At 57.4% G+C, this 21,442-nt stretch overlaps 3 protein-coding genes across 3 annotated transcripts in view; 1 reads left to right on the forward strand and 2 right to left on the reverse strand.

The window, feature by feature from the left end:
- Positions 1-115: 115 nt before the first annotated feature.
- On the reverse strand, positions 116-6,403 carry TMEM198 (transmembrane protein 198). The gene is made up of 5 exons (XM_040228249.1): positions 5,859-6,403; positions 5,341-5,545; positions 2,608-3,183; positions 1,370-1,572; positions 116-997 (listed from the first exon to the last, which is right to left on the reverse strand). The coding sequence occupies exons 2-5, from the start codon at positions 5,504-5,506 to the stop codon at positions 860-862; spliced, it is 1,083 nt and encodes a 360-aa protein (XP_040084183.1). The 5' UTR covers positions 5,507-5,545; positions 5,859-6,403; the 3' UTR covers positions 116-859.
- On the forward strand, positions 3,061-11,820 carry CHPF (chondroitin polymerizing factor). Its single transcript, XM_040228245.1, has 6 exons — positions 3,061-3,149; positions 5,186-5,252; positions 6,392-7,013; positions 8,486-9,059; positions 9,555-9,734; positions 10,123-11,820. The coding sequence occupies exons 3-6, from the start codon at positions 6,700-6,702 to the stop codon at positions 11,380-11,382; spliced, it is 2,328 nt and encodes a 775-aa protein (XP_040084179.1). The 5' UTR covers positions 3,061-3,149; positions 5,186-5,252; positions 6,392-6,699; the 3' UTR covers positions 11,383-11,820.
- A 776-nt stretch (positions 11,821-12,596) lies between these two features.
- ASIC4 (acid sensing ion channel subunit family member 4) overlaps positions 12,597-21,442 on the reverse strand; it is a 29,314-nt gene continuing 20,468 nt past the window's right edge. Inside the window, exons 2-10 of the mRNA XM_040228250.1 lie at positions 18,123-18,267; positions 17,900-18,027; positions 17,548-17,710; positions 16,979-17,035; positions 15,090-15,243; positions 13,604-13,695; positions 13,448-13,527; positions 13,030-13,134; positions 12,597-12,847 (exon numbers count right to left, since the gene is read on the reverse strand). Of these exons, the coding sequence (XP_040084184.1) occupies positions 12,734-12,847; positions 13,030-13,134; positions 13,448-13,527; positions 13,604-13,695; positions 15,090-15,243; positions 16,979-17,035; positions 17,548-17,710; positions 17,900-18,027; positions 18,123-18,267 (1,038 nt within the window). The 3' untranslated portion in view covers positions 12,597-12,733. The remainder of the gene's footprint in view (positions 12,848-13,029; positions 13,135-13,447; positions 13,528-13,603; positions 13,696-15,089; positions 15,244-16,978; positions 17,036-17,547; positions 17,711-17,899; positions 18,028-18,122; positions 18,268-21,442) is intronic.

Below are 21,442 nucleotides of genomic sequence, written 5' to 3' on the forward strand. Positions count from 1 at the left end.
GAACTTGCCTGGAGCCCCCCCAGAGTGAGTGACGCAGGGAACCAAAACTTGCAGTGCTTCCATCTTGGCCCCTAGAAGCGCCAGCCACCAAAGACCACCACTACTGGCAGAAGCCTCACAGTTTGGCACATTTATAAAAGATGTAAAACAGGGAGGGGTGGGAGGAGACAGAAGCATGAGGTGTCCAGAGTGGCATGACAGACACCAAACACGCACCGTGCACTTAAGCCCCCTCCTCCCATCCCCCTTGCCAGACCCAGCCCAGAGCAGCACCCTCCACCCCATCCCCTGCCACTACCCTTGGGCTGGTAACTTGCAGACGACAGGAGACCAGAGAGAAGACCGCTGCAGTCTGCCCCATGGACAAGGACAAGAAGCCTTAGATGAGTCTGGCTGAGAGGTGGAGGCGATGGGGGAGGAAGGCAGACCTCCTCCACTTAGACATGCAGGAGAGTGGCCCATGGGACCCCCAGCAGTGGGCGAGGGGGTGGGGCCACCCTTGGAGAAGCCCTACCAATCAGAAATCTAAGGCAAGGGTCCCAAGGTCCCCTCCAAGCCCACCCCTCCACACGTGCACACACACAGGCAACACACTCACAACCCTGAGCACAGCCCAGTGGGGCTCACACTCGCGTCCCTCAGGAACTCCTGGGGAGCTTGGGAGGGGGCTCTCCCCTCAGGCCAGGCCAAGCCTAAGCCAGGTCGTCCCATCTGGTGGCCAAGCCATCCCTCTCCAGGGTGGGGAAAGGAACAGCCAAAGGGCACAAGGCCAGGTGGGCTGAGCCTCGGCCCAGCAGACCTCCCCAAACTGGCAGAGCTGGTGACCAATGAGTGTAGGCGGGCAGGAGCAGCTGGACTGCTATACCCGCACTGGAGGCCCAGAGCAGGCCGTCAGTGGGCCCCGGGACCCGTACTCATAGTCCGCATCTGTGGGCGAGGCCATGAAGGAGCTCAGAGAGCTCCCGGTCTGCCGATCCCGGAAGCTCTGGATGTAACTCTGTGGGAGAAGAAACACAGGTGTGAGAGTGCCACTGCGGAGCCCTGCCCTGAAAGCCACCCAGGCAGATGGCCTCGGCCTGCACCATCACAAGCCTGAGATCCATCCTGGTCCTCTGCCGGCCTGGGACCTCACCACCCCCAGAGTCCACAGCCCTGAGACCCTTCCCTGTACCATGCCTCATTAAAACCCACACCCAGGACACCTCTCCCTCACCCATCAGGCCCCTAACTACGGGGGTTATGGTGGTGGACAAGCCCTAGGCCTTCTATACAGTGACCAGCCCTGGGGAAGGCCCAGTCCTCCTTGGACAGAGAGTCCAACACCCCCTTCTCCCCACTTGGGCTGGAGGGAAGGGCTCGGGGTGCTCACCGGGGAGAGGATGTCGCCATTGAAGCGCTTGATGGGCACTGGCCTACGCCGATAGGCAGGGTCAGGGGGCCCAGGCCTCGGAGGAGCCCGAGAGCCTCTGGGGAGAGCCCTTGGGGGTCTCTTTTTGCGCCGCTTCTCCTTGCGTTCTTCTTGCTGCCGAATCCGCATCAGCTGTACACGTCGGCGCTGCCGGCTGATGACCACTGCAAAGGGTGGGGAAGAGCAGGCTCTCAGAGGCCCACGTATCTCATCTCACCCAAGCATCCCCACCCCTTCCTACCTGGGGACTCTAGGCTCCCAGATTCCCCTGGTCTGAAACCTCTCCTCCTTTACTTTCCTGGTCTCCCACTTGCCAGATAGGGCTTCCCACAGGTCTTTTCTTCCAAAGGTCTTTAGGGAAGATTCCTAGGCTCTAGGTACCTCTTCCCGGCTGCTACTCTACCCCTCTCCCAGTCTGGAGCCATAGGTGACTCACCTAGATTGGCCAACATCATCTCTAAACTGGACAACTAAGCCTCCCCACTGGCTTCCCTTCTACACCTGCCTTCCCTGATGCTTTCTACACTCAGCAGCCAGAAGATACTTAATTAGTTTATATACTTCCTGCTAAACTTCCAGTGGCATCTCACCAGCCCTCTAATAAAACCCGGAGTCCTCATTATGGCCCATTGTGGCCACATAGTCGCCCCCCTCACCCCCCACTCCCGCCCCACCTCCTCACCAGGCCAAGCTCATTCCCTCTCAGGCTCTCGCCCTTGCTCTTCCCTCTTCTCTAGCTCTTTGCATGGCTGGTCCCTTATCCTTCAGGTCTCTGCTTAAATGTCAGCTCTTCCATGTGACACCCCTCCTTGGCCACCCTGTCCATACGTCACATTATCCTGCACACCTCTTTCATATCAGTCCACACAATGGGAATTATCTTGTTAGTCTGCCTACTGTCTGTCTCCCTCACCCTGAATGTAACCCTGGAAGGATGGGGGCCTTTTCTGTTTTTGTGTCTGTTGCATCCCCAGATGCCTGGAAGGGGCTTGGCACAGAGCCGCTGTTCCATCTGTTGTTGTGGCATGGACGGTGGCACCGAGGTCCTGCTTTCCCAGACCCTGAGCCAGTCAGCTCTCTGTAACTCAACTGAGGCCTTCTGCTGCTGGTACCTACAGCTCCGTCCCCATCCACAACAGCTCAGATCCCCCCACCCAACCACCCATCTGTCATGCCCACCCTGGCATGTACCCTCTCACCTTCCGTGTGGGAATCCCGTTCGGCCGTCACCCGCCACTGCACCAGAACACCCATGAGGCTGAGCAGGGGCCACAGTGCCAGCAGGGCCCAGCTCCGCCAGCAGAGGGGGGGTACAGGGGCAGCCCGCAGACGCTCCACCGCGTAGCGCGCCAGCAGCAGCAGCTCGGCAAAGTAGTCAGCAGCCGTGGCGATGAGCGCGGCACCCGTCACTGCAGTGGCCAGGGTGGTGAGCGGGCGGGGCCAGCGCAGAGTGAGCAGGGCGCAGAGCAGGCCACCCCCTAGTAGCAGCCCCAGGGGACCCCAGACAGAGCCTGGCTGGTAGTAGGGTGCGGAGCCCAGCAGGGCGGCAGCGGCGAGCAGAAGCCCAAGCAGCAGGCCCACCAGGAAGAGGCCCACACTGCGCACCAGCATGGCCACCAGCCCGCAGAGCAGCCCGATGCCCAGCGCGATGCCTGCGCTTGCCCCAGCACTCAGCTGCGTCTCCAGCACCCGCTCTCGGTAGCACAGCAGGAAGATGACCACCGAACCAAACAGCAACCCGGTGAGAAAGAGTACTGCCTTGAAGCAACGGTAACCTGGAGGGAAACGGGCTAGTGAGAGGCCAAAACAAGGTCACAGGGCTGGAAGTAGGAGGTCAGAGGGGTCAAGAACAAGGAATCACAGGGAAACCAGAAGCAGGACACTAAGCTCAGAGAATTGGGGGTCCCTGGGGTCCTGAGGGCAACAGTGAAGGGACCACTGGGGTCAAGGAAGGTCAGAGAGATAGGTCATTGGGAGTCTCTGGGAAACAGATAGTCATTGAAAGGAATGTTGGGTTTTTGAAATAGAGATAGTTCATTGTATCAGTTACAGGATCACTGGGGTCTTTGGGATCATAGAGGTCAGAGAGAGAGGTCACTGGGGTCACAGATAGATGACCAATAAAATCCCTGGAGTCCTTAGGGTGGGACTGTTCAGAGGGATGAGGTATTTGGAAGTCAGAAAGAACTTGAGAGATGAGGTCACACAGGTTCAGAAAGATGAAGTCTTTTCAGGTCAGGGGAATTGACAGATGTGGGATCATTGAGCGTATTAAAGGGTTTTTGAGAGAGGGTAATAATATTGAAGCCAAAAAAATGGAATCATTGAGATCACGGTGGGGGCATACAGACAACGGGGTCATAGGGATTGCCCTGTGTTAGGAGTAATAGAGAGTCAGAGAGATGGAAAGTAATGAGATAGCTTGGTGGGGGGTGTCAATAGGGTTCACAAGGAGCCATAGGGAGTCAAAGAGGATTATAGGGCAAATAGTGGTGTGGAGTTTCAGAAAAATGGAGGTTATAGAGGCATTAGGCCCAGTAAGGGTACCTGGAAGTGTGAGGGACCCTGAAAAGCGGAGAAGATGGAAGTCAGAGATGGGGGTCAAATGATCAGCGAGAGCCAAAGAGAAAGGTTATAAAAAGGAGAATCAGTGCTAGGAATGAGAGGAAGCACTGGAGTCTAGGAGGTTCTAGGATCAGGAAAAGGAGTAGGGCATGCACAATGTCTCAAAGGGTCCAAGAGCCTGAGAGTGGGAGCCTCCAAGAGCCACAGGTCAGGGAAGCCCAGGAGAAGGATTGGCAGGCTGCACTGGGCAACTGTAGAGGGATTGGGTATAAACAGTGGAGGGGGTGAGGTGACACAGACTCCTTGGAGACCCAGAATGTGTCCTGAACCTATAGAAGGGCTCTTCCTCCTGCCCACTCTGCAATTGTTCAGCCCAGAGTTTGGAGGTGGAAGGAGAGGGACCATCTGGCTTCCATGCCTGCCTACTACCCAGCCATTCTAGGGGGAGGTGTAAAGTCTGCAGAGCATAAGTCCTGCCCTATTTCTGCCCAACCTGGAACTCAGATTTCCAAGCTTCCTTTGCACTTCATCCAGCCACCTGTAATGCTCTGCCTGGAGGCTTTCCCTGGATGCTCAGCCAATAAACCTCACTTGCCTATCTGAAGTTCTGTACTTCTTGCTGTAGAGTCACTGGGCACCTACTCCACTAGACCATCTGGCACTTCGGTGCAAATTAGAAAAAGTTGTGCCTTCCTCTAGGTAAAGCAGCCTTGCACCAAGCTCTAGAGTTTGGCAAGTGGAGCATGGACTGGATTTCAGCCCCCACTTGCCTATCCAACCAACTCCCTTGTGTCCTGGACAACCATCCACAGCAGCACTGATTACTGGAGCCTGCTTTGTATATATATCTCCATGTATGTGATCACCATTTAGCTCCCTCTAATATGTATCACAGGTATGAATGTGCCAGAAGTCTCTCCCTCATTAGACATTATGCCCCGTGGTAAGGGACCATGTTAACTCACCCTTCTAAATGTTTTTGGTGCCTACCTAGCATAGTGACCCAAACACATCTTCACAACAATAACTATTAATTATTGAGTGCTTATTATTTTCACAACAACCTCGTGTGAGACAAATATCATTGTTTCCACTGTTCATATGAGAAAACTGAGACTTAGAACAGTTAATGTGCCCAAGGCATCGTAATTAGTAAAGTGCAGAACCAGGTTCAAATCCAAGCATGCCTAATTCAAAACCTGTGTTCTCTAGAATCTCGAGTCTAAATTATCTACAAACATGTACGGGATGAAAAAAGAGAAAAGACAGATGGTTCACGGTAAAGTTCCAAAGAAGGTTTGGGGTGCCTCAGAAAAATAACTTGGGGAAACAGCGGGGGGCCCAAGTAAGGAATGATGGGGTCTTACCAAAGAAGCAGTAGACGACTCCAAACAGACAGCACATGACGCAGACGAGCGCCGGCAGTGCCTCGTACCTGCGCTCCAGGGGCTGTTCACAAGGTGCTCCCCAGAAGGCATCATCTGGCTCCGGGGGCAGCAGCTGGAACCGAAGTGTTGCCACAGTGCCCGGCATAGTGCTGGGAACAGAAGGGAGTCACCCTCCCACGTCAGCCTGACAGAGAGGAAGTTGGGGGTCAAGGAGGAGTCCTGGGTCTCCACCAGGATGAGGGTGAGATGGGAGTGGAGAACTAGGCAAAGATACAGTGGACAAAGGAGTGGTGCCCACATTACACAGCTCTGGAAGCATCCCTGAAGTAAGGGACAAAAGACAAAAGGGGGGGAAAGTGTCTGGCTAGACGGAGCTGGGATGAAGAAGTTAAAAGGTGGACTGAGTTGGGGGGAGATGAGGGCAGCGTGCTGCCGGAGAGAAGACAGCCAGGAGACTGGTCTGTGGGCGGCTAAATCTGGGATTATCCAAGATCTACCTGGGCTGGAGGCGACCTGAGCTTCTGAGCGAAAGAGGCTGTGCAGGGGCCGGAGGGGCCGCGGTCGCCGGGCGCCAGAGCCTCCAGCTGACTGGGGTCCGGTAAAAGTCCGCGGTGAGGGGAAGGGGGCTGCTGGGCCGGAGGGACCGGTCCCTGCGCGGCGGCGACGCCGCTCCGCCTCCAACACCGGCTGGCACTCCAGTCCCGCGACGTCCGGGGACTTAAGCTGGGCCTGGGGAAGGGAAAGAAGCAGGAGCAGGGGCTCGGGCTGCCCCAGAGCCGCGGCCCCATGCCCTGAGCCCGCCCGCGGCCTTTGGTGCTGATGGACAGCTCCGGCCTCTGCTCCTTACGTCACTCGGGGCGCACCATCCAGGCAGGGGCGGGCTGCTTCTGACGTCACACGGGACGCACCAACCACGCCGGGGGGGAGGTAGGGGACTCCGCCCCCGACGTCTGCCTCTCCCGCACTGAGGAGGGGGCACTTCCGGGGGTCCTTCCCCTTTAACCTCCCCCTTCTCCTCCCTCTCCGGTAGCTGGAGCCCGAGACCCCACCCCGGGGGCGGGGCCCTTCTAGTGACACGTCGGACAGCGGCGGCCTCGGCGGAGGCTCCCGCGCCCAGCGCCGGGACCCTACGTGGTACCGAGCGGCAGCTGGAGGGGCACAGGAACGCGGCGCAGGGGATTCCGCTCCGTCGGCTGGCCCTGCTCGGCGGGGAGGGAGGGGGCCCGCCCGCTTGGCTCGGGACCTCCGGATCCGCCCCCTCCCCGGTCCCGCCCCCTCGAAGCCTCCTCTTGCTGCTCTGGGGCTGCTCCAGAGCCGGGGGCCCGCGGTCCGGGCGCCATGCGGGCATCGCTGCTGTTGTCGGTACTGAGGCCCGCGGGGCCCGTGGCCGTGGGTATCTCTCTGGGCTTCACTCTGAGCCTGCTCAGCGTCACCTGGGTGGAGGAGCCTTGCGGCCCAGGGCCGCCCCAGCCCGGAGATTCTGAGCTGCCTCCGCGCGGCAACACCAATGCGGCGCGCCGGCCCAACTCGGTGCAGCCCGGAGCGGAGCGCGAGAGGCCCGGGGCCGGTGCAGGCGCCGGGGAGAACTGGGAGCCGCGTGTCTTGCCCTACCACCCTGCACAACCTGGCCAGGTCGCCAAAAAGGCCGTCAGGTAGGGATTGGAGCCGCCAGCCCCACCCCCTGGGAACCGGCTGGGATGGGTGCGCAGCGGAGGCCGCCTGGGGCTGGGTCAGGGCCCGGAAGGAAGGGTCTGACAAGCCAGGAAGTCTTTGGGCCCCGATCATTTCCGATGGCCCTGCTCCCTGGGAAGATTTGGAGGCCCCATCCAGACCTGGGCAGAACTCACTCGCCTCTGACCTAAATCTGCTTGACCCCCTGGACCCTCAAAGGTCTTCAGAGCTCACTGACTGGGTGTTAGGTTTAGAGAAATGACTAGTATATAGAATGGGTGCATTGAGAGAGGGAAAGAGAAAAGAGAGAACTAGGATTTACCTGTGGGGGCTTCCCTGGTGGCTCAGCAGTAAGAGAATTCGCCTGCCAATGCAGGAGACCTGGATTTGATCCCTGGATCAGGAAGATCCCCTAGAGAAGGCAATGGCAACCCACTCCAGTATTCTTGCCTGGGAAATCCCATGGACAGAAGAGCCTGGCGGGCTACAGTCCATGGGATCATAAAGAGTCAGATATGACTTGCTGACTAAACAACAAGGATTTACCTGTATCTCCTGTTCCTGGGTGGGCACCTGGGAAAGAGGGAGGTTTGTGGGGAAAAGATGATGTACCCATCCCATTAATGCCTCTGCCTATGAGTTGAAATAATTTCTCCTAAGTAACACTGAGTTCAAATTCCAGTTCTTCAACTTACCTTCCGTATTATGGAAGATAAGTTTCTGGAACCCCTGAGCCCCCCCAAACACATTCACTATGGTGAATGTCAATGTCATCTATCCCTTTATGTTATTTCTGTGATGTATTTGTGGCATAATGGCATATTCTTTAGAAATAAGTATGTACATGATGTGTGCAGTACCTGTGTGCCAAGAATTTGGCTAAGTGCTTTAAAGAGATACGATCATCCCATTTTACAGATGAGGCTACCCAAGGTTTGAAAGTGAAAGTGAAGTCACTCAGTTGTGTCCAACTCTTTGGGACCCCATGGACTGTAGCCTACCACATTTCTCTGTCCATGGGATTTTCCAGGCCTGAGTACAGGAGTGAGTTGCCATTTCCTTCCCCAGAGGATCTTCCCAACCCAGGGATTGAACCTGGGTCTCCCGCATTGTGGGCAGACGCTTTACCATCTGAGCCACCAGGGAAGTCGAGGTTTAGGTGGGTTAAATAACTCACTCAAAGTCTCAACTACTAAATAACAAAACAGAGAATCAGACCCATAATATATCTCTCATATCTGCATGGATAATACTATCTCCCTTTTAAAAGCACTTGGGTAGGTAAGGACAACAATTCCCTTAAATCCTCACGACCCCTAAAACAGAGTTATTCTATCATAAACGAGGAAACAGGCCCAACGAGGACATGACCTGCTGAAGCCTATGTATGCTACCCTCTACCTGCCCTACTTGTTTTTTTGATAACCTTGTGCCATCTTTCCCCCACCCCCAGGACCCGCTACATCAGCACGGAGCTGGGCATCAGGCAGAAGTTGCTCGTGGCGGTGCTGACCTCACAGGCCACGTTGCCTACACTGGGCGTGGCCGTGAACCGCACGCTGGGGCACAGGCTAGAGCGTGTGGTGTTCCTGACAGGCTCGAGGGGCCGCCGGGCACCACCAGGTATGGCCGTGGTGACACTAGGCGAGGAGCGGCCCATTGGGCACCTGCACCTGGCACTGCGCCACCTGCTGGAGCAGCACGGTGACGACTTCGACTGGTTCTTCCTCGTACCCGATGCCACCTACACCGAGGCGCACGGACTGGCGCGCCTAGTCGGCCGCCTCAGCCTGGCAGCCGCTGCCCACCTCTATCTGGGCCGGCCCCAGGCCTTCATCGGTGGAGAGCCTGCCCCAGGCCGCTACTGCCACGGGGGCTTTGGGGTGCTGCTGTCGCGCACACTGCTGCAGCAGCTGCGCCCCCACCTGGAAGCCTGCCGCAATGACATTGTCAGTGCGCGCCCGGATGAGTGGCTGGGCCGCTGCATCCTTGATGCCACCGGGGTGGGCTGCACTGGCGACCACGAGGTAGGAAGAGAAGCCACCACCCTGGTGCCTCCCATCTGAGCGTGGGCACTTCCCCCTGAGAGGCAGAGGGGGTGGTTGGAGATATAGGCCTGGGTTTCTATGCAGTTCTGTCATTTTCTATCCCTGTGACCTTGGGTAAGTTACTGAATGTCCTGAACTTCCTCATCCATACCAATGGAAATAATTATTTCTCAGGCTTGTTATAAGGATTAGAAAAAATAAGGGAGGCTTGCATATAGTAGGTGTTTGGTATTGGCCATTATTATTTTATTTGAGCCCCTGGACAGCTCTGAGATAGGACACATGCCTGTTTCACAGATGAGCTGGCAGAGGCTTACCCAAGGTCACACAAGCTCACAACTGGTCAAAGTAGGCCGACACCTACAGAATTCTGACCCCAAGTCCACAACAGGTCCTAGGATGGAGAGATGAGACACACGCTATTGGGGGGAGGCACTGTCCCTTCATATTTCCCACTTCCCTTCCTCTCCCCAGGCGGTCCACTATAGCTACCTGGAGCTGAGCCCTGGGGAGCCCGTGCAGGAGGGGGACCCTCGTTTCCGTAGTGCCCTGACTGCTCACCCTGTCCATGACCCTGTGCACATGTACCAGCTGCACAAGGCTTTTGCTCGAGCTGAACTGGAACGCACATACCAGGAGATCCAGGAGTTACAGGTATGGTCTGGGCTGGGGGTGAGGGGTAGGGAATCAGGGTGGGTGGGGAGGGTAGGAGGTGGAGGATAGGGGATAGGGGGTGAGGAGTGGAGAGTGGGGATTCCTAAGAGGTCTCAGAGATCCAGGAAAATAAAAAAAATAGCACAAGAATCAGAGCATCCCTGCTTTCTGGTGCCTGTCTGCTTCTACCTTTTCTGAGGAGCCTCTCCAATTTAATTCTTAGGCTGCCTCCCATCTGGGGAAAGGACAGGTGGGCGCATTGACTGGGCCGAGGTTGGCAAGGGACTGGGGACCTGTGCTGAGTGCCACGTGCTGCCTGCCCAGCCTCCCGGCTGCGTGCTGGCCCCTGTGGTCCGCACCTGGCTTACAGCCTCTTTCTCCAACCCAGTGGGAGATCCAGAACACCAGCCGCCTGGCAGCTGATGGGGAGCGGGCAGCCGCCTGGCCAGTGGGCATTCCAGCACCCTCTCGCCCCGCCTCCCGCTTTGAGGTACTGCGCTGGGACTATTTCACAGAGCAACATGCTTTCTCCTGCGCTGATGGCTCCCCGCGCTGCCCGCTCCGTGGGGCTGACCGGGCCGATGTGGCGGATGTTCTGGGGGCAGCTCTGGAGGAGCTCAACCGCCGATACCACCCGGCCCTGCGGCTCCAGAAACAGCAACTGGTTAATGGCTACCGACGCTTCGATCCTGCCCGGGGGATGGAGTACACGCTGGACTTGCAGCTGGAGGCACTGACCCCCCAGGGGGGCCGCCGGCCCCTCACCCGCCGGGTGCAGCTGCTACGGCCACTGAGTCGCGTGGAGATCTTGCCCGTGCCCTACGTCACCGAGGCCTCGCGTCTCACTGTGTTACTCCCACTGGCTGCAGCCGAGCGTGACCTGGCCCCTGCCTTCCTGGAGGCCTTCGCCACGGCAGCGCTGGAGCCTGGTGATGCTGCCGCAGCCCTGACCCTGCTGCTGCTGTATGAACCCCGACAAGCCCAGCGGGCGGCCCATGCTGATGTCTTTGCCCCCGTCAAGGCCCATGTGGCAGAGCTGGAGCGGCGTTTCCCCGGTGCCCGGGTGCCCTGGCTCAGCGTGCAGACAGCTGCACCCTCACCACTGCGCCTCATGGATCTCCTCTCCAAGAAGCACCCGCTGGACACCCTGTTCCTGCTGGCCGGGCCAGACACGGTGCTCACGCCTGACTTCCTGAACCGCTGCCGCATGCATGCCATCTCCGGCTGGCAGGCCTTCTTTCCTATGCACTTCCAGGCCTTCCACCCGGCCGTGGCCCCACCCCAAGGCCCGGGACCCCCCGAACTGGGCCGCGACACAGGCCGTTTCGATCGCCAGGCGGCCACCGAGGCCTGCTTCTACAACTCCGACTACGTGGCGGCCCGAGCACGGCTGGCAGCGTCCTCGGACCAGGAGGAGGAGCTGATGGAGAGCCTGGATGTGTACGAGCTGTTCCTGCGTTTCTCCAGCCTGCACGTGCTGCGGGCGGTGGAGCCGGCGTTGCTGCAGCGCTATCGGGCGCAGACGTGCAGCGCGCGGCTCAGCGAGGACCTATACCACCGCTGCCGCCAGAGCGTGCTCGAGAGCCTCGGCTCCCGCACGCAGCTGGCCATGCTGCTCTTCGAGCAGGAGCAGGGCAACAGCACCTGACCCCGCCCTGCGCCCCGGGAACCCGGCAAGGCGGCGCCCCGCCCCGCTCCTCCCCCAGCCACCCGGAGCCACCTGCCAGACTCGCAGGATAGGGCTGGCCGCAGCTCCAGACCCCAGGGGCCCCTCTCTCTGGCTTGGGGTCGCCCTCGGGCACAGAGCAAGCCTGGGAAGAGGTACCCTTGGAGCCACCTCTTTCTGCCCCAAATCCCGTCTCCCTGGCCCCTTGACGCTGCTGATTCAGGCTGTGGCCTCCGAGTATTTATGCAGTGCAGTCTGCCTGACGCCAGCCCCACCTCCTAGGATCAGCCCAGGGGGTCTGGGCTGCAGATGAGTTGTTGGAGAAGGGTAGCTGAGAGAGGAGGGTGGGGCATCTCCCATCTTCTCCCCTCTGCATTCCTGATGAGGCTCCCTGACTTTAATAAACTGGCTGAGTGTGGACTAGTGGTGCTTGAATCTTTGAAAGGTGGGCGTGGGGGCAGGGAGGACTGAGGATGGAGGCTCCCTGGTGCTGGCTGGAGCCAGGATTTCCTCTTCCAAGGGACCGAGTCATGCGTGTGCCCTGCCACGCCCCAGTTCCCAGCTTAGTCACATATACACACAGAGAATTCTTAATACCTCTTTATTCCCAATTTTGTCAGCACATTATAAAACCAGATCGGAAGCAGAGAGGCCTGAGGAAGCCCCCTTTCCCACCCCCAAGCTCAGCCAAGGTCTGGAAGAGCTGCTGCTCCCTGTGGCGCAGGCTTCGGGGAGTGCAGTTGGGGCAGGGGAAACTGGGAGCTGGGCCAGGCCCGCTGGATCACCCACTCTCCGGCCGAAAGGGGAGCCGGGTATGGGGCAGGGCAGGAAGCAGGACCAGCCCAGCTGTCCTGAGTCCTGAGGGGCTTGGCCTCTCCTGCTGACACTGCAGGGCTGGGACCCTGGCTGTCCCTAAACTACCCGCCCCATCACTATCGCCCCACCCACCTTCTCCATCAGTACCCTATCCCCACCCTGTTCTCCCTGAATATATACAAATGTACAGAGGGTTCCACTCCTGCTAGGGTGGGCCTCGTTCTCCTCCTCCCTCTTTCCTCCCCTACTCCTTCTCTCCTCCACAGGGGCCCACGTCCTAGTCTCCACTTCTCCCTGGTCACCAGCCTGGGGGTGGAGGGTGTGCACAAGAGGAAGCCTTGTGCAAAGCAGCTGGCGCCAGGGTGAGTGAGAGTCCCCACCCTTCCAGTGGGCACCGCCCTCGCTCCCTCAGCCTCGGGCCCCCTTCCCTGGGCCTCCTGTCCCGGGAGCCGGAGTCCACAGTGGGGATCCAGGGAGGAGTCCCAGACTCCTGGGTCCTTTAGGACACAGCACCATCCTAGCAAGCGAAGTCTTCAAAGAGGCTTCCTGGGGGGCCATGGGGGTGGTGGTGGTTGGGGAGCAGGCTACTGGCACCCCCGCCTTCAGCACGGCCCCGGCTTGGGCAGGGACTCTGCAAGGTGAAGAGGGAGGGGGACAGGGAGAGATCGATCGAAGGCCCCAGGCCTCTCACAGCCAGCCTTCCCTTGTCCGTCGGGGGCAGAGGCTCCAGGAACCCCACCCTGGAGGGCTAGTTCAGAGGTTGCTGGGGGATTCAGTCCTGGGAGAGAGTGCTGACTGCATACTCATCCTCACCTGCTCCTTCAGCTCCTGAAGCCCCAAAGTGGAGATGCCCCCTGTAGAGGTCCGGAGGGGGGTCTTGGGGCGACGCCACGCCCGCTTCAGTCGGTCCCAGGACACCTTGGGGTTCAGGTTGAGGGGACAGCAGTGGATTCAGGAAACTTGCTAGAGAAGGATGGGCCTCACCAGCCCCACCACATAGAACTTGCTGCCCCAGCAAACCCTCACCGGGACACCCCAGCCCTCCTCCCCCATCCCCCTTCTCTTTGCCCCTCCTTGCCCTCAGACCTTCTGGCCAGTCAAGGGAGGAGGGAGGGCTAGTAAAGAACCCTGAGCTTGACTTCCTGCCAGTCCAGGTCTACCAGAGAGCCTGCTGGGCCTCTCTGCTTTCCCCCCAGCCCCTCCTCCTACCCACCAGGCCCCTATCCCTTGCCTCATAGATGTAGTCGAGGATCTCCAGCAACGTGAGGATGCTGGCCCCGATGAACAGTCCCATCTGTCCCCCGAGGTCTCCTGGGAAGCGTGAGAGCGGGGTCAGAGGGAGGAGGCTGGGCTGCTCCATCCCCGTGCAGTCGGGGCCCAGGCTCACCCAGCAGGGCTGACAGGCCGTAGGCTGCTCGCTGCTCCATGGCCTCAGAGGTCAGGGCTTCAAAAAAGACATCGAGAACCAGGAAGTTCTCTCTGCAGAGACAGGAAGCAGGGTATCCCTGAGGGGCCATCATCTCAAGGAGACAGCTGGCGGGACATCCCAGACCCAGCAGACCCAGATCTGAGGCCCTGCACAGAGAAGCTGGTGATCACTCCCAGGCTCCCAAAGGCTGTGAGGAGAAGCAGGCCCAGATTCCTGTTAACTTCATGTTCTGCGGGCTAGCAAAAGGCCTGGGAGAACAAAACAAAACTCCCAGGCCTGCCTTCCCTCCAGCCTTCTCTAAAGCAGCAAATAGCATTCACTTTGCCTCATCCCCGTACCTCTGTAGAACCTTTGTGTGTGTGGGCATGCGTGCATGCTAAGTTGCTTCAGTCATGTCTGACTCTTTGCAACCCTATGGACTATAGCCTGCCAGGCTCCTCTGTCCAAGGGATTCTCCAGGCAAGAATACTGGAATGGGTTGCCGTGGGCTCCTCCAGGGGATCTTCCTGACCCAGGGATCAAACCTGAGTCTCTTGTGTCTCCTGCACTGGCAGGCAGGTTCTTTACCCATAGCGCCACCTGAGAAGCCCCATAGAACCTTCAGTGGCTCCCTATTACCCTGCAGTCCACTCCATAATTCCTCTTCCAGACTTTCAAGACTGCTCATGATCCGCTGCACTGTATGTTCTTGTCCAAACTGCACTCTTATCTGCTTCTCTCCACACAGCCTTCCTGACGCTTAGGCTGGTCTCTGCAGCATCCCACACATCTCTAACTGGGATTCCCCCCCGCTCCTCTTCTCATGGACCCAAACCGGGGTCCACAGAGGCCCAGCTCATGCCTCCCCTGCTCCCTTTACCCCACCCACAGTCGTCTCTCCTGGGGGCCTAAGAACACTCTCAAACAAGGCCTCATCCACAAATTGGCATGAGTTATAAACAACTCTATCCCCACAGGGCCCAGTGCTGGGCCTGGCACCCAGAGGATGCTCAGCATTTGTAGATTGGCTGCAGGGTACCAGACCCAGGGCTCAGTGGGGCCACCTGTGGGCCACCTGGCTCCTCCCCCATCCCTTCCAGTTCCTCTCCCTCTGCACAGAACTGGACATGCACTGAACAGTTCCCAGGTTGCTGGGGCAGAGAGACACACAAACAGAGGGTTCTAAAACAGCAGGTTAATGCAACGATAGAGATACAGACAGCATGCTGTGGGAGCTCAAATGAAAGGCATCTGGGCTCTGAAGGGCTTCCCTGGAGGCAGAGACAATGGATGTGACTTGGGGTGGGCAGGGGTTAGTTAGAAAAAAAAACAGATCAAGATCCTGAAAGGTATTCCTGGCAGAACGCTCATTATTAACAAAGCTGCAATCCATTCCTAGCCTCCATCATATGCTAGACCTATTGAGGGTGGTCTCCATTACACACATACACACACACACACATACCGTATGTAGGTCTCGTTGCGATTGTATTTTCTTGCCAGGTACCGGGCCGAGCCCCTGTTGGGGATCCTAACCATGGAGATCTCTTTCCCGTAGCGGGTCAGGTTGCAGGGGGTAGGACAGAAACACGGGCCTCCGGAGCCCCCACCCAGGGAGTCTGCAACACAGAGGCACCAAGTGCAGTGGGGGAGGGCAGGATCCCCAGAGGCCCACCAGCTGTTGGAAGGAAGCCTCGGGGCGGTCCTGAGGCAGGCACGCCCACACTGAGGGCTGGTTCTGACCAGCTCTGGCACCGCCTGGAGGAGACCGGTTTCCTGGTCCAGTTTCAGACCATCCAAGAGAGTGGGCAGAGGCAGAACCCCCAGCACATTCCTTCTCCCTCTGCTGCTCAGCCCCGTGGGGCGGAGAGGTCCTCGTGGCTTAGAGGGAGGGCTCAGTCCACCAACCAGAGCTAATCAATCATGTGAGGCCACAGACACACGAGGGGCTTGGAGAGGATGCTGGGATGAATGGAGTTAATGCATGTTTTTACATATGCCTACGGGTGAGTGGATGGATGGATAAGTAGATGACTGAACAGACAGAACAGTGGGCAAGATCCCTGTGCTCAGTGTGCTGGGGTTTCTCTGTTCGCCCCTTCAGATCTGCTCTCCCCACCTTGCTCTGTCCCAGGAAGCTGATCTCTGCCAAATGCATCACTTGGACTCCCTGCCCTCTGGTTTGGGGCAGTTTGCATCTCTCCTCTCGTGGCCCCAGCTCCCAGCTCCTGTCCATCTTGGACAGTCACAGGTCCCTCTCTGGGTGCCCCTAGTTCCATGGAGTCTCACCCCTCCTGTGATCCCCTTATCCCCATTCACATCTGTTTCTTCATGAAACACTCTTTCAGTCACCCCTTCGACAGATGAACTTGTAGGACAGAGAAGGCGTGACTCTGCCCCCAGATCTCAAGCCCGCCCCTGTGGCCAGCATCTGGATTCCTCAGTGCGCTCCTGACCAGTCATCCTGAGTCTAGTCCACCTCCTCTCTTCCTCCTCACCTTTCCATCCTTGCATCTCTTCAGAGTCCCCTTTGTAAAAGCAGAAGGCATTCTTGCCTGGCCTTAAGCCATTGTTGGCTTCCCAGAGCCTCCTCTGCGCACACTGCCCTTTCAAGGCCCCAGGCTCATGTGTGCCCTCTCTGGTCACAAGTCTTAGCAAGAGCTGCTCCCACCGCCTAGAAGTGTCCCCCTCTTCACCAGCCTGATTCCTCCACATCCTTCAAGCCTCAGCTCATACGTCATTTCCTCTGGAAATCCTCCCTGCCTGCCCAGGTGGGGCTGCCTGCCTTTGCTGGGGCCCCATAGAATCGCTGAGGTTCCCCTACCCAAGGACTAACACGCTGCGTTGTGATGCTCATCCACACCCCTGCTGGGTAGTAAGCACCACAGAGCAGGGCTCTTATTCCCATTCTTACCTCTGGCACCAGCGCAGGCTGTAAACATCTGTAGAATGAATAAATGAATGAATGAATGAAGTGTGGATCAGGCGAGATCTATGGACAGAAGGGGTTGCCTTACCCACACTGATAGCCAGCAATGCACCTTTTCTCACACCAAGGGAGAAGTCATCTCCCCTTCCCAGAGAGGCAAGTTCATTTGCTGGACCAAGATGAGAAGCCCCGCCCCTCATGCTCAGTTCCGGTTCTCGGCAACCTCCCACCCCGCTGCTTCCACTTACCCAAGTACCACACCTGCAAAGGTCCTCAGACCCCTGGAGGTATGGGATAAGGCTCAGCCCCCGGGAAAAACCCCAGGAAGAGACTGGGAAGGGAGGAGCCAAGGCAGTGAGGAGAAAGGTGGACAGAGAGATGAAGAGGAGTGGGGCAGAGAGGCAGGGCGAGAAGGCAGCACGGACCCAGTGTGTGGTCAGCACACTCGATGTAGATATTTGGCGGGCAGATGGTCTCATTGCCTGAAAGGAGAGAAGATTATTCCTGGAGTCTATGGTTCCATCCACTCTCCACCGCGCACATTCCCAAATATGGGCACACATGTTCATGTGCGTACATGTGGGTATTTGCACATATACGTGCATGCATGAATGTGTACGTGTTTGTGCATAGAAGCATGGAGATGTATGTGTGCATATACGCATCCAAGCCGTGCACGCTTGCATGGACACGACTATGCACCTGCATTTACATGCATGTGATGAAGCACGTGCACACAACCCACGTACACAAGTACAGATTACACAAGTACATGTATGCAGAGATACATAGTAACAGGCAGAGATACATATGCATATATGAAAACATGCACGAAATCCCAAATACATACCAGGTACCCTCACTTGGGTAGACGCATGCACACCTGTGGTCATACACATGTACCTGCCCTCGTGCACATGAGCAGTGTTCTGCCCTTGGAGGTTCTGAAGCCTGCCAGGGTGGCACGGAGGGCTGGTGGGGGTGGGGTGCCCACCTGGCATGTGCACCATCCGGCAGTGACAGCGCTGAAGCACGGCCTCCTTTTCACAGCGCAGCCGGCAGGCAGACACGCTGTAGGCTGAGTAGCCCTGAAGCTCAGGCTCCCTGAGCCCACTCTCCGCTCGGCAGTTGCCCCAGGGCTGGGGCAGGTAAGTCAGCTGAAGAGGCAGGGCACGATGGAGTCACGCACAGAAGTCTCACCCGGCCCCCAAGCACCCACAGCCCCAGCAAAGGCTGTGGAAGGGCTGGTGGGATGTGAGCTTCTGGAGGGCAGATCCGGTCAGCCTCCACTCTGGGCCCAAAGGCCCCACCCATGGCCAACCCAGGACCCAGTTGGGCATGCTTACCCGCTGTTCCTGGCAGGACACAAAGGTCTGGAAGCCTGGGGACACGCCAAAGCCCAGCTGGTGGATGTAGGGTGGCTCCTCCTGGCTGTGGATCTGTACTCGGATGCCCGCTTCAAACGATGTCTCGTCTGCACAGTGGAGATGGGGTCCTTAGGAAACCTGAAGGTTTCATCGCAGGCAGAGGATCCCGGCTGGAGCCCCTGTCCCTTTCCCACCCGCGTACTTGTCTCTCTCCAGATGGGCAGGTACTCCTCCTGCTGAATGTCCAACATGATCTCCAGGCCGCTGCCCATGCCCCCCGCCCGGCTGGGCAGCGAGCTCTGTGGATCCGCGTTGAAGGTATAACACTTTCCATAGCGAGTATAGACCTGGGGTGAGAGAGAGGAGGGGCAGGGTGCAGGATGAAAGACAATCCCTTAAGCTTTGGCGGTCTATAAGGGCCACCAGACCTGCCTGGTCACCCCTGTCCTATATCCCAGCCACCAACCTACAGCCCAGCTGCTCCCTCAAGTTACATCTTTTCTACTGACATCCTCTCTTCAATGATTAAAAGGCAGCTTCAGCTTAATGGAGCTTCCCTGGTGGCTCAGCCAGTAAAGAATCTGCCCTGGGTCAGGAAGATCTTCTGGAGAAGGAAATTGCAACCCACTCCAGTATACTTGTCTGGTAAATCCTATGCACAGAGGAGCCTTGCACAACAAAGTGACCAACACTTTCACTTTTCTTTTCCAGCTTCACATATCAATAGCAGAACTCTTGATGTTTTCCCAAATCCTGTCCCTGATTCCTTCTCCTCCTCTGAGTAAAGGGCCCCGTTCTCAACCTAGTTTCTAGAGTCAGAATCCCTGAAATCTCCCTCTTCCGGTAAGTTGGTTGCTCAGATGCGGAACAGGGGTGACCAGGCATCTAATCCAGCAGCCATCATGGGCAATTCTGCTTCCGAAATCTATTTAGAATCCATCCAGTTTCCTTCCATCTCATCTCCCACTTTCACTATCATCTGCCTCTGGCCATGGTGGCAGGAACATGCATCTGCCTTTGCCTCTCCCTTCCAAGTCAGACATGATTGAGCGTCGGCGTGTTTAAGTTTTTTTTGCCAAGCCATTCAAAACACAGTAGCCAGAATGCTCATTCTAAACTGCAGAGAACCAATCAAGTCACTTGCCATCTTAAAGCCCAACAACCGCTTCCCATTCTCCAGAGAATAAAGCCAAGTTCCCTCCTTGCCTGAAAGTCTCCATGAGAGGTGACCTTTGCCTCTCTCCTGCAAAGAGATCTACATGACAAATTCAAACTTATGGAGCAACATCTCTCCCAGGGCCTTTGTTCATGCAGTTCCCTCTCCTGGAATGCTCCCTTCCACCCAGCTGGCATGACCCAGCTGCTCATCTTTTAAACCTAGGCTTAAGTGTCCCTTCTTCAGATGCACACTCATAGGCCACACCCATGTTCACAAAGTCACCCTTCCCTGATCAGTGTGTTTGTGGGTTTGCTCAAAATACTCATCAAGACCTGAGATAACCTTGCTTCTCTGTCTCCCTGAGCAGCGGCCATCATCCCTCACTCGACTTCATGCTACACAAGAGATGCTTTCAGAAAAGACGACCCGCGCTGAACGAAGCCCATCCCTGATTTCCTCTGCGGAAAGTTCTCCCATATGGACACCAGATGGCGCTGGCGCCCCGGAGATGGAAGCCAAGGCTCCGGCGGGGACAGAGCTGCGGTTGGGAGTTAGTTGCAAGAGGCTGGGGGTGGGGAGGAGGTTGAGGGAGGGAGGCAGATGGAAGTTACCCCCTGCCGGTCTCACCCCACAGAGACCAGCCCCCGGGTCAAACCCATCACAGGCAGCACCTTCCCTGGGGGTAAGGAGGTCAGCGCACTCAATCTCTCTCTCTCCCCCTCTCCGCGGGAACGTTTTCACTCGGGTGAAAGCTGGGAGGAGAGGCATGAAGAGGCCGTGTAAGGGAAAAGATTCCTAAACGCCTTGCTCCAGGGAAAGGGGAGGGCTGGGTTGAGGGCAGTGCGAATGAGGAGTTCTAGGAAATGGGGGACTGGGGTGCCCTCGTCTGTGGGGCAGGGCTGTCTCACCCTCCCATCTCTACTAAGTTAATGATCCTGCCAATGCTTCCCTCTCAGACAGTTCTTCTACCACCCAAGCATCCCGCCTCAGATTCTCAAAACAAAAGGACTGCTGCCCCATTGCATCTCCTCGGCCACCCTGGTATCAGGTAGGTTTAATTCGCCTGATGATTACAGATGAGGAAGCGCAGCTCAGAGAGGTGATGTGAGTTGCCCAAGGTCACACAACTAGTCAGTGGGAGAGGTGGAGCTGACTGAGCTAGATGCAGGACTCAGGGGTTCCCACCATCCAGTGCTGGCAACTCCCCCACCTACCCTGCCCCAAGTCCCAGCCCCTGTCCCGGCCCCATCCAGCCGAAATGAGACTGGAGTCTCAACACTCAACTCCTTTTCATCCATCCCACCTCTGCATTCACTCCGCTCCTCTACACCTTTCCCTACTCGCTTTTCCGTATCTGCTGCCTCTCTTCAGTCCCTCACCTGTCCCTCCCCTCCGCCTTCTGCACCCACATTAGCCACTGACCCTTTCCATCACACCCCTGCCCCAGCTCCCTGCTGTGTGTCCATCAGTGGGGCAGGAGTGGGCATGGCTGACAGTCCCAGAGCATTTGCTCTGCCCCAGGCACTGCGCTCAATGCTTCACACGCTCTCTCCAATTCCAATCGTTCTCTCCAATTCCAATCGAATCTCACAGCCACCCGACATCCTACAGATGAGGAAACTGAGGTCCTAAGGTTGGCTGATTTGCCAAGGTCTCCAAGATGAGTGCTTTTTAAACTCTAATGTGCACACCGAACACCTAGAGGTCTTGTTAAAAGGCAGGTTCTGAGTCAGCAAACATGCGTTGGGGAGCAGGACTGAGATTCTCCATTTCTAACAACCCGCTGGTCTGCAGACCACACTGTGGGTCAAAAGTCCCTAGACAAAAGGGCCAGAGTCCAGCAAGACAGCCCAACTCTAGATCTGTGTTTTCACAACATGTCCCCAGGGGAAAGAGAGCTTTAAACAGGGCTGGGGGCAAGATTGCTGGATCCTTAGTGGTGTGGGAAAGGGAGAGGGGGGAGAATATGTAAGCATTTGCCCCAATTCTCAAAGCACTCACCGTCTTCCGATTCTGAGCCAAGCAGATGCTGGAATCAGCTTTTGCTGCTGCAGCCATTTTTCAGTGTGGGCTCCAGTGGGGCAGCGAAACAAGGTACCGGGCTGCATGGGGGACCCAGGTAGGGAGCTGCTCGCACGTGCCCCCCAGCGTGCAGCGACTGACCCTGACCCCTGGGCACTGTCATGATCTCTCCCTTGGGACCGTGGACTCCTTGAGGCTGGGAGCCCCCATTTCACCGTCCTGATATCCCCAGTGCCTGCTAAGTCGCTTCAGTTGTGTCTGACTCTTGGCGACCCCATGGACTGTAGCCTGCCAGGCTCCTCCTCCGTTCATGGGGTCCTTCAGGCAAGAACACTGGAGTG

Source organism: Oryx dammah, unplaced genomic scaffold, assembly GCF_014754425.2.
Source record: "Oryx dammah isolate SB20612 unplaced genomic scaffold, SCBI_Odam_1.1 HiC_scaffold_27, whole genome shotgun sequence".
NCBI classification, from domain to species: domain Eukaryota; kingdom Metazoa; phylum Chordata; class Mammalia; order Artiodactyla; family Bovidae; genus Oryx; species Oryx dammah.

Bases quoted from the DNA above. Each gene is read 5' to 3' on its own strand.
- CHPF (XM_040228245.1), top strand. From the start codon at position 6,700: ATGCGGGCATCGCTGCTGTTGTCGGTACTGAGGCCCGCGGGGCCCGTG. The intron at 7,014-8,485 runs GTAGGGATTGGA...CCCCACCCCCAG, and splicing joins GTCGCCAAAAAGGCCGTCAG to GACCCGCTACATCAGCACGG. The intron at 9,735-10,122 runs GTATGGTCTGGG...TCTCCAACCCAG, and splicing joins AGGAGATCCAGGAGTTACAG to TGGGAGATCCAGAACACCAG.
- TMEM198 (XM_040228249.1), bottom strand. From the start codon at position 5,506: ATGCCGGGCACTGTGGCAACACTTCGGTTCCAGCTGCTGCCCCCGGAG. The intron at 3,184-5,340 runs GTAAGACCCCAT...GTTTCCCTCCAG, and splicing joins AGTCGTCTACTGCTTCTTTG to GTTACCGTTGCTTCAAGGCA. The intron at 998-1,369 runs GTGAGCACCCCG...CTTCTCCCACAG, and splicing joins ATGGCGACATCCTCTCCCCG to AGTTACATCCAGAGCTTCCG.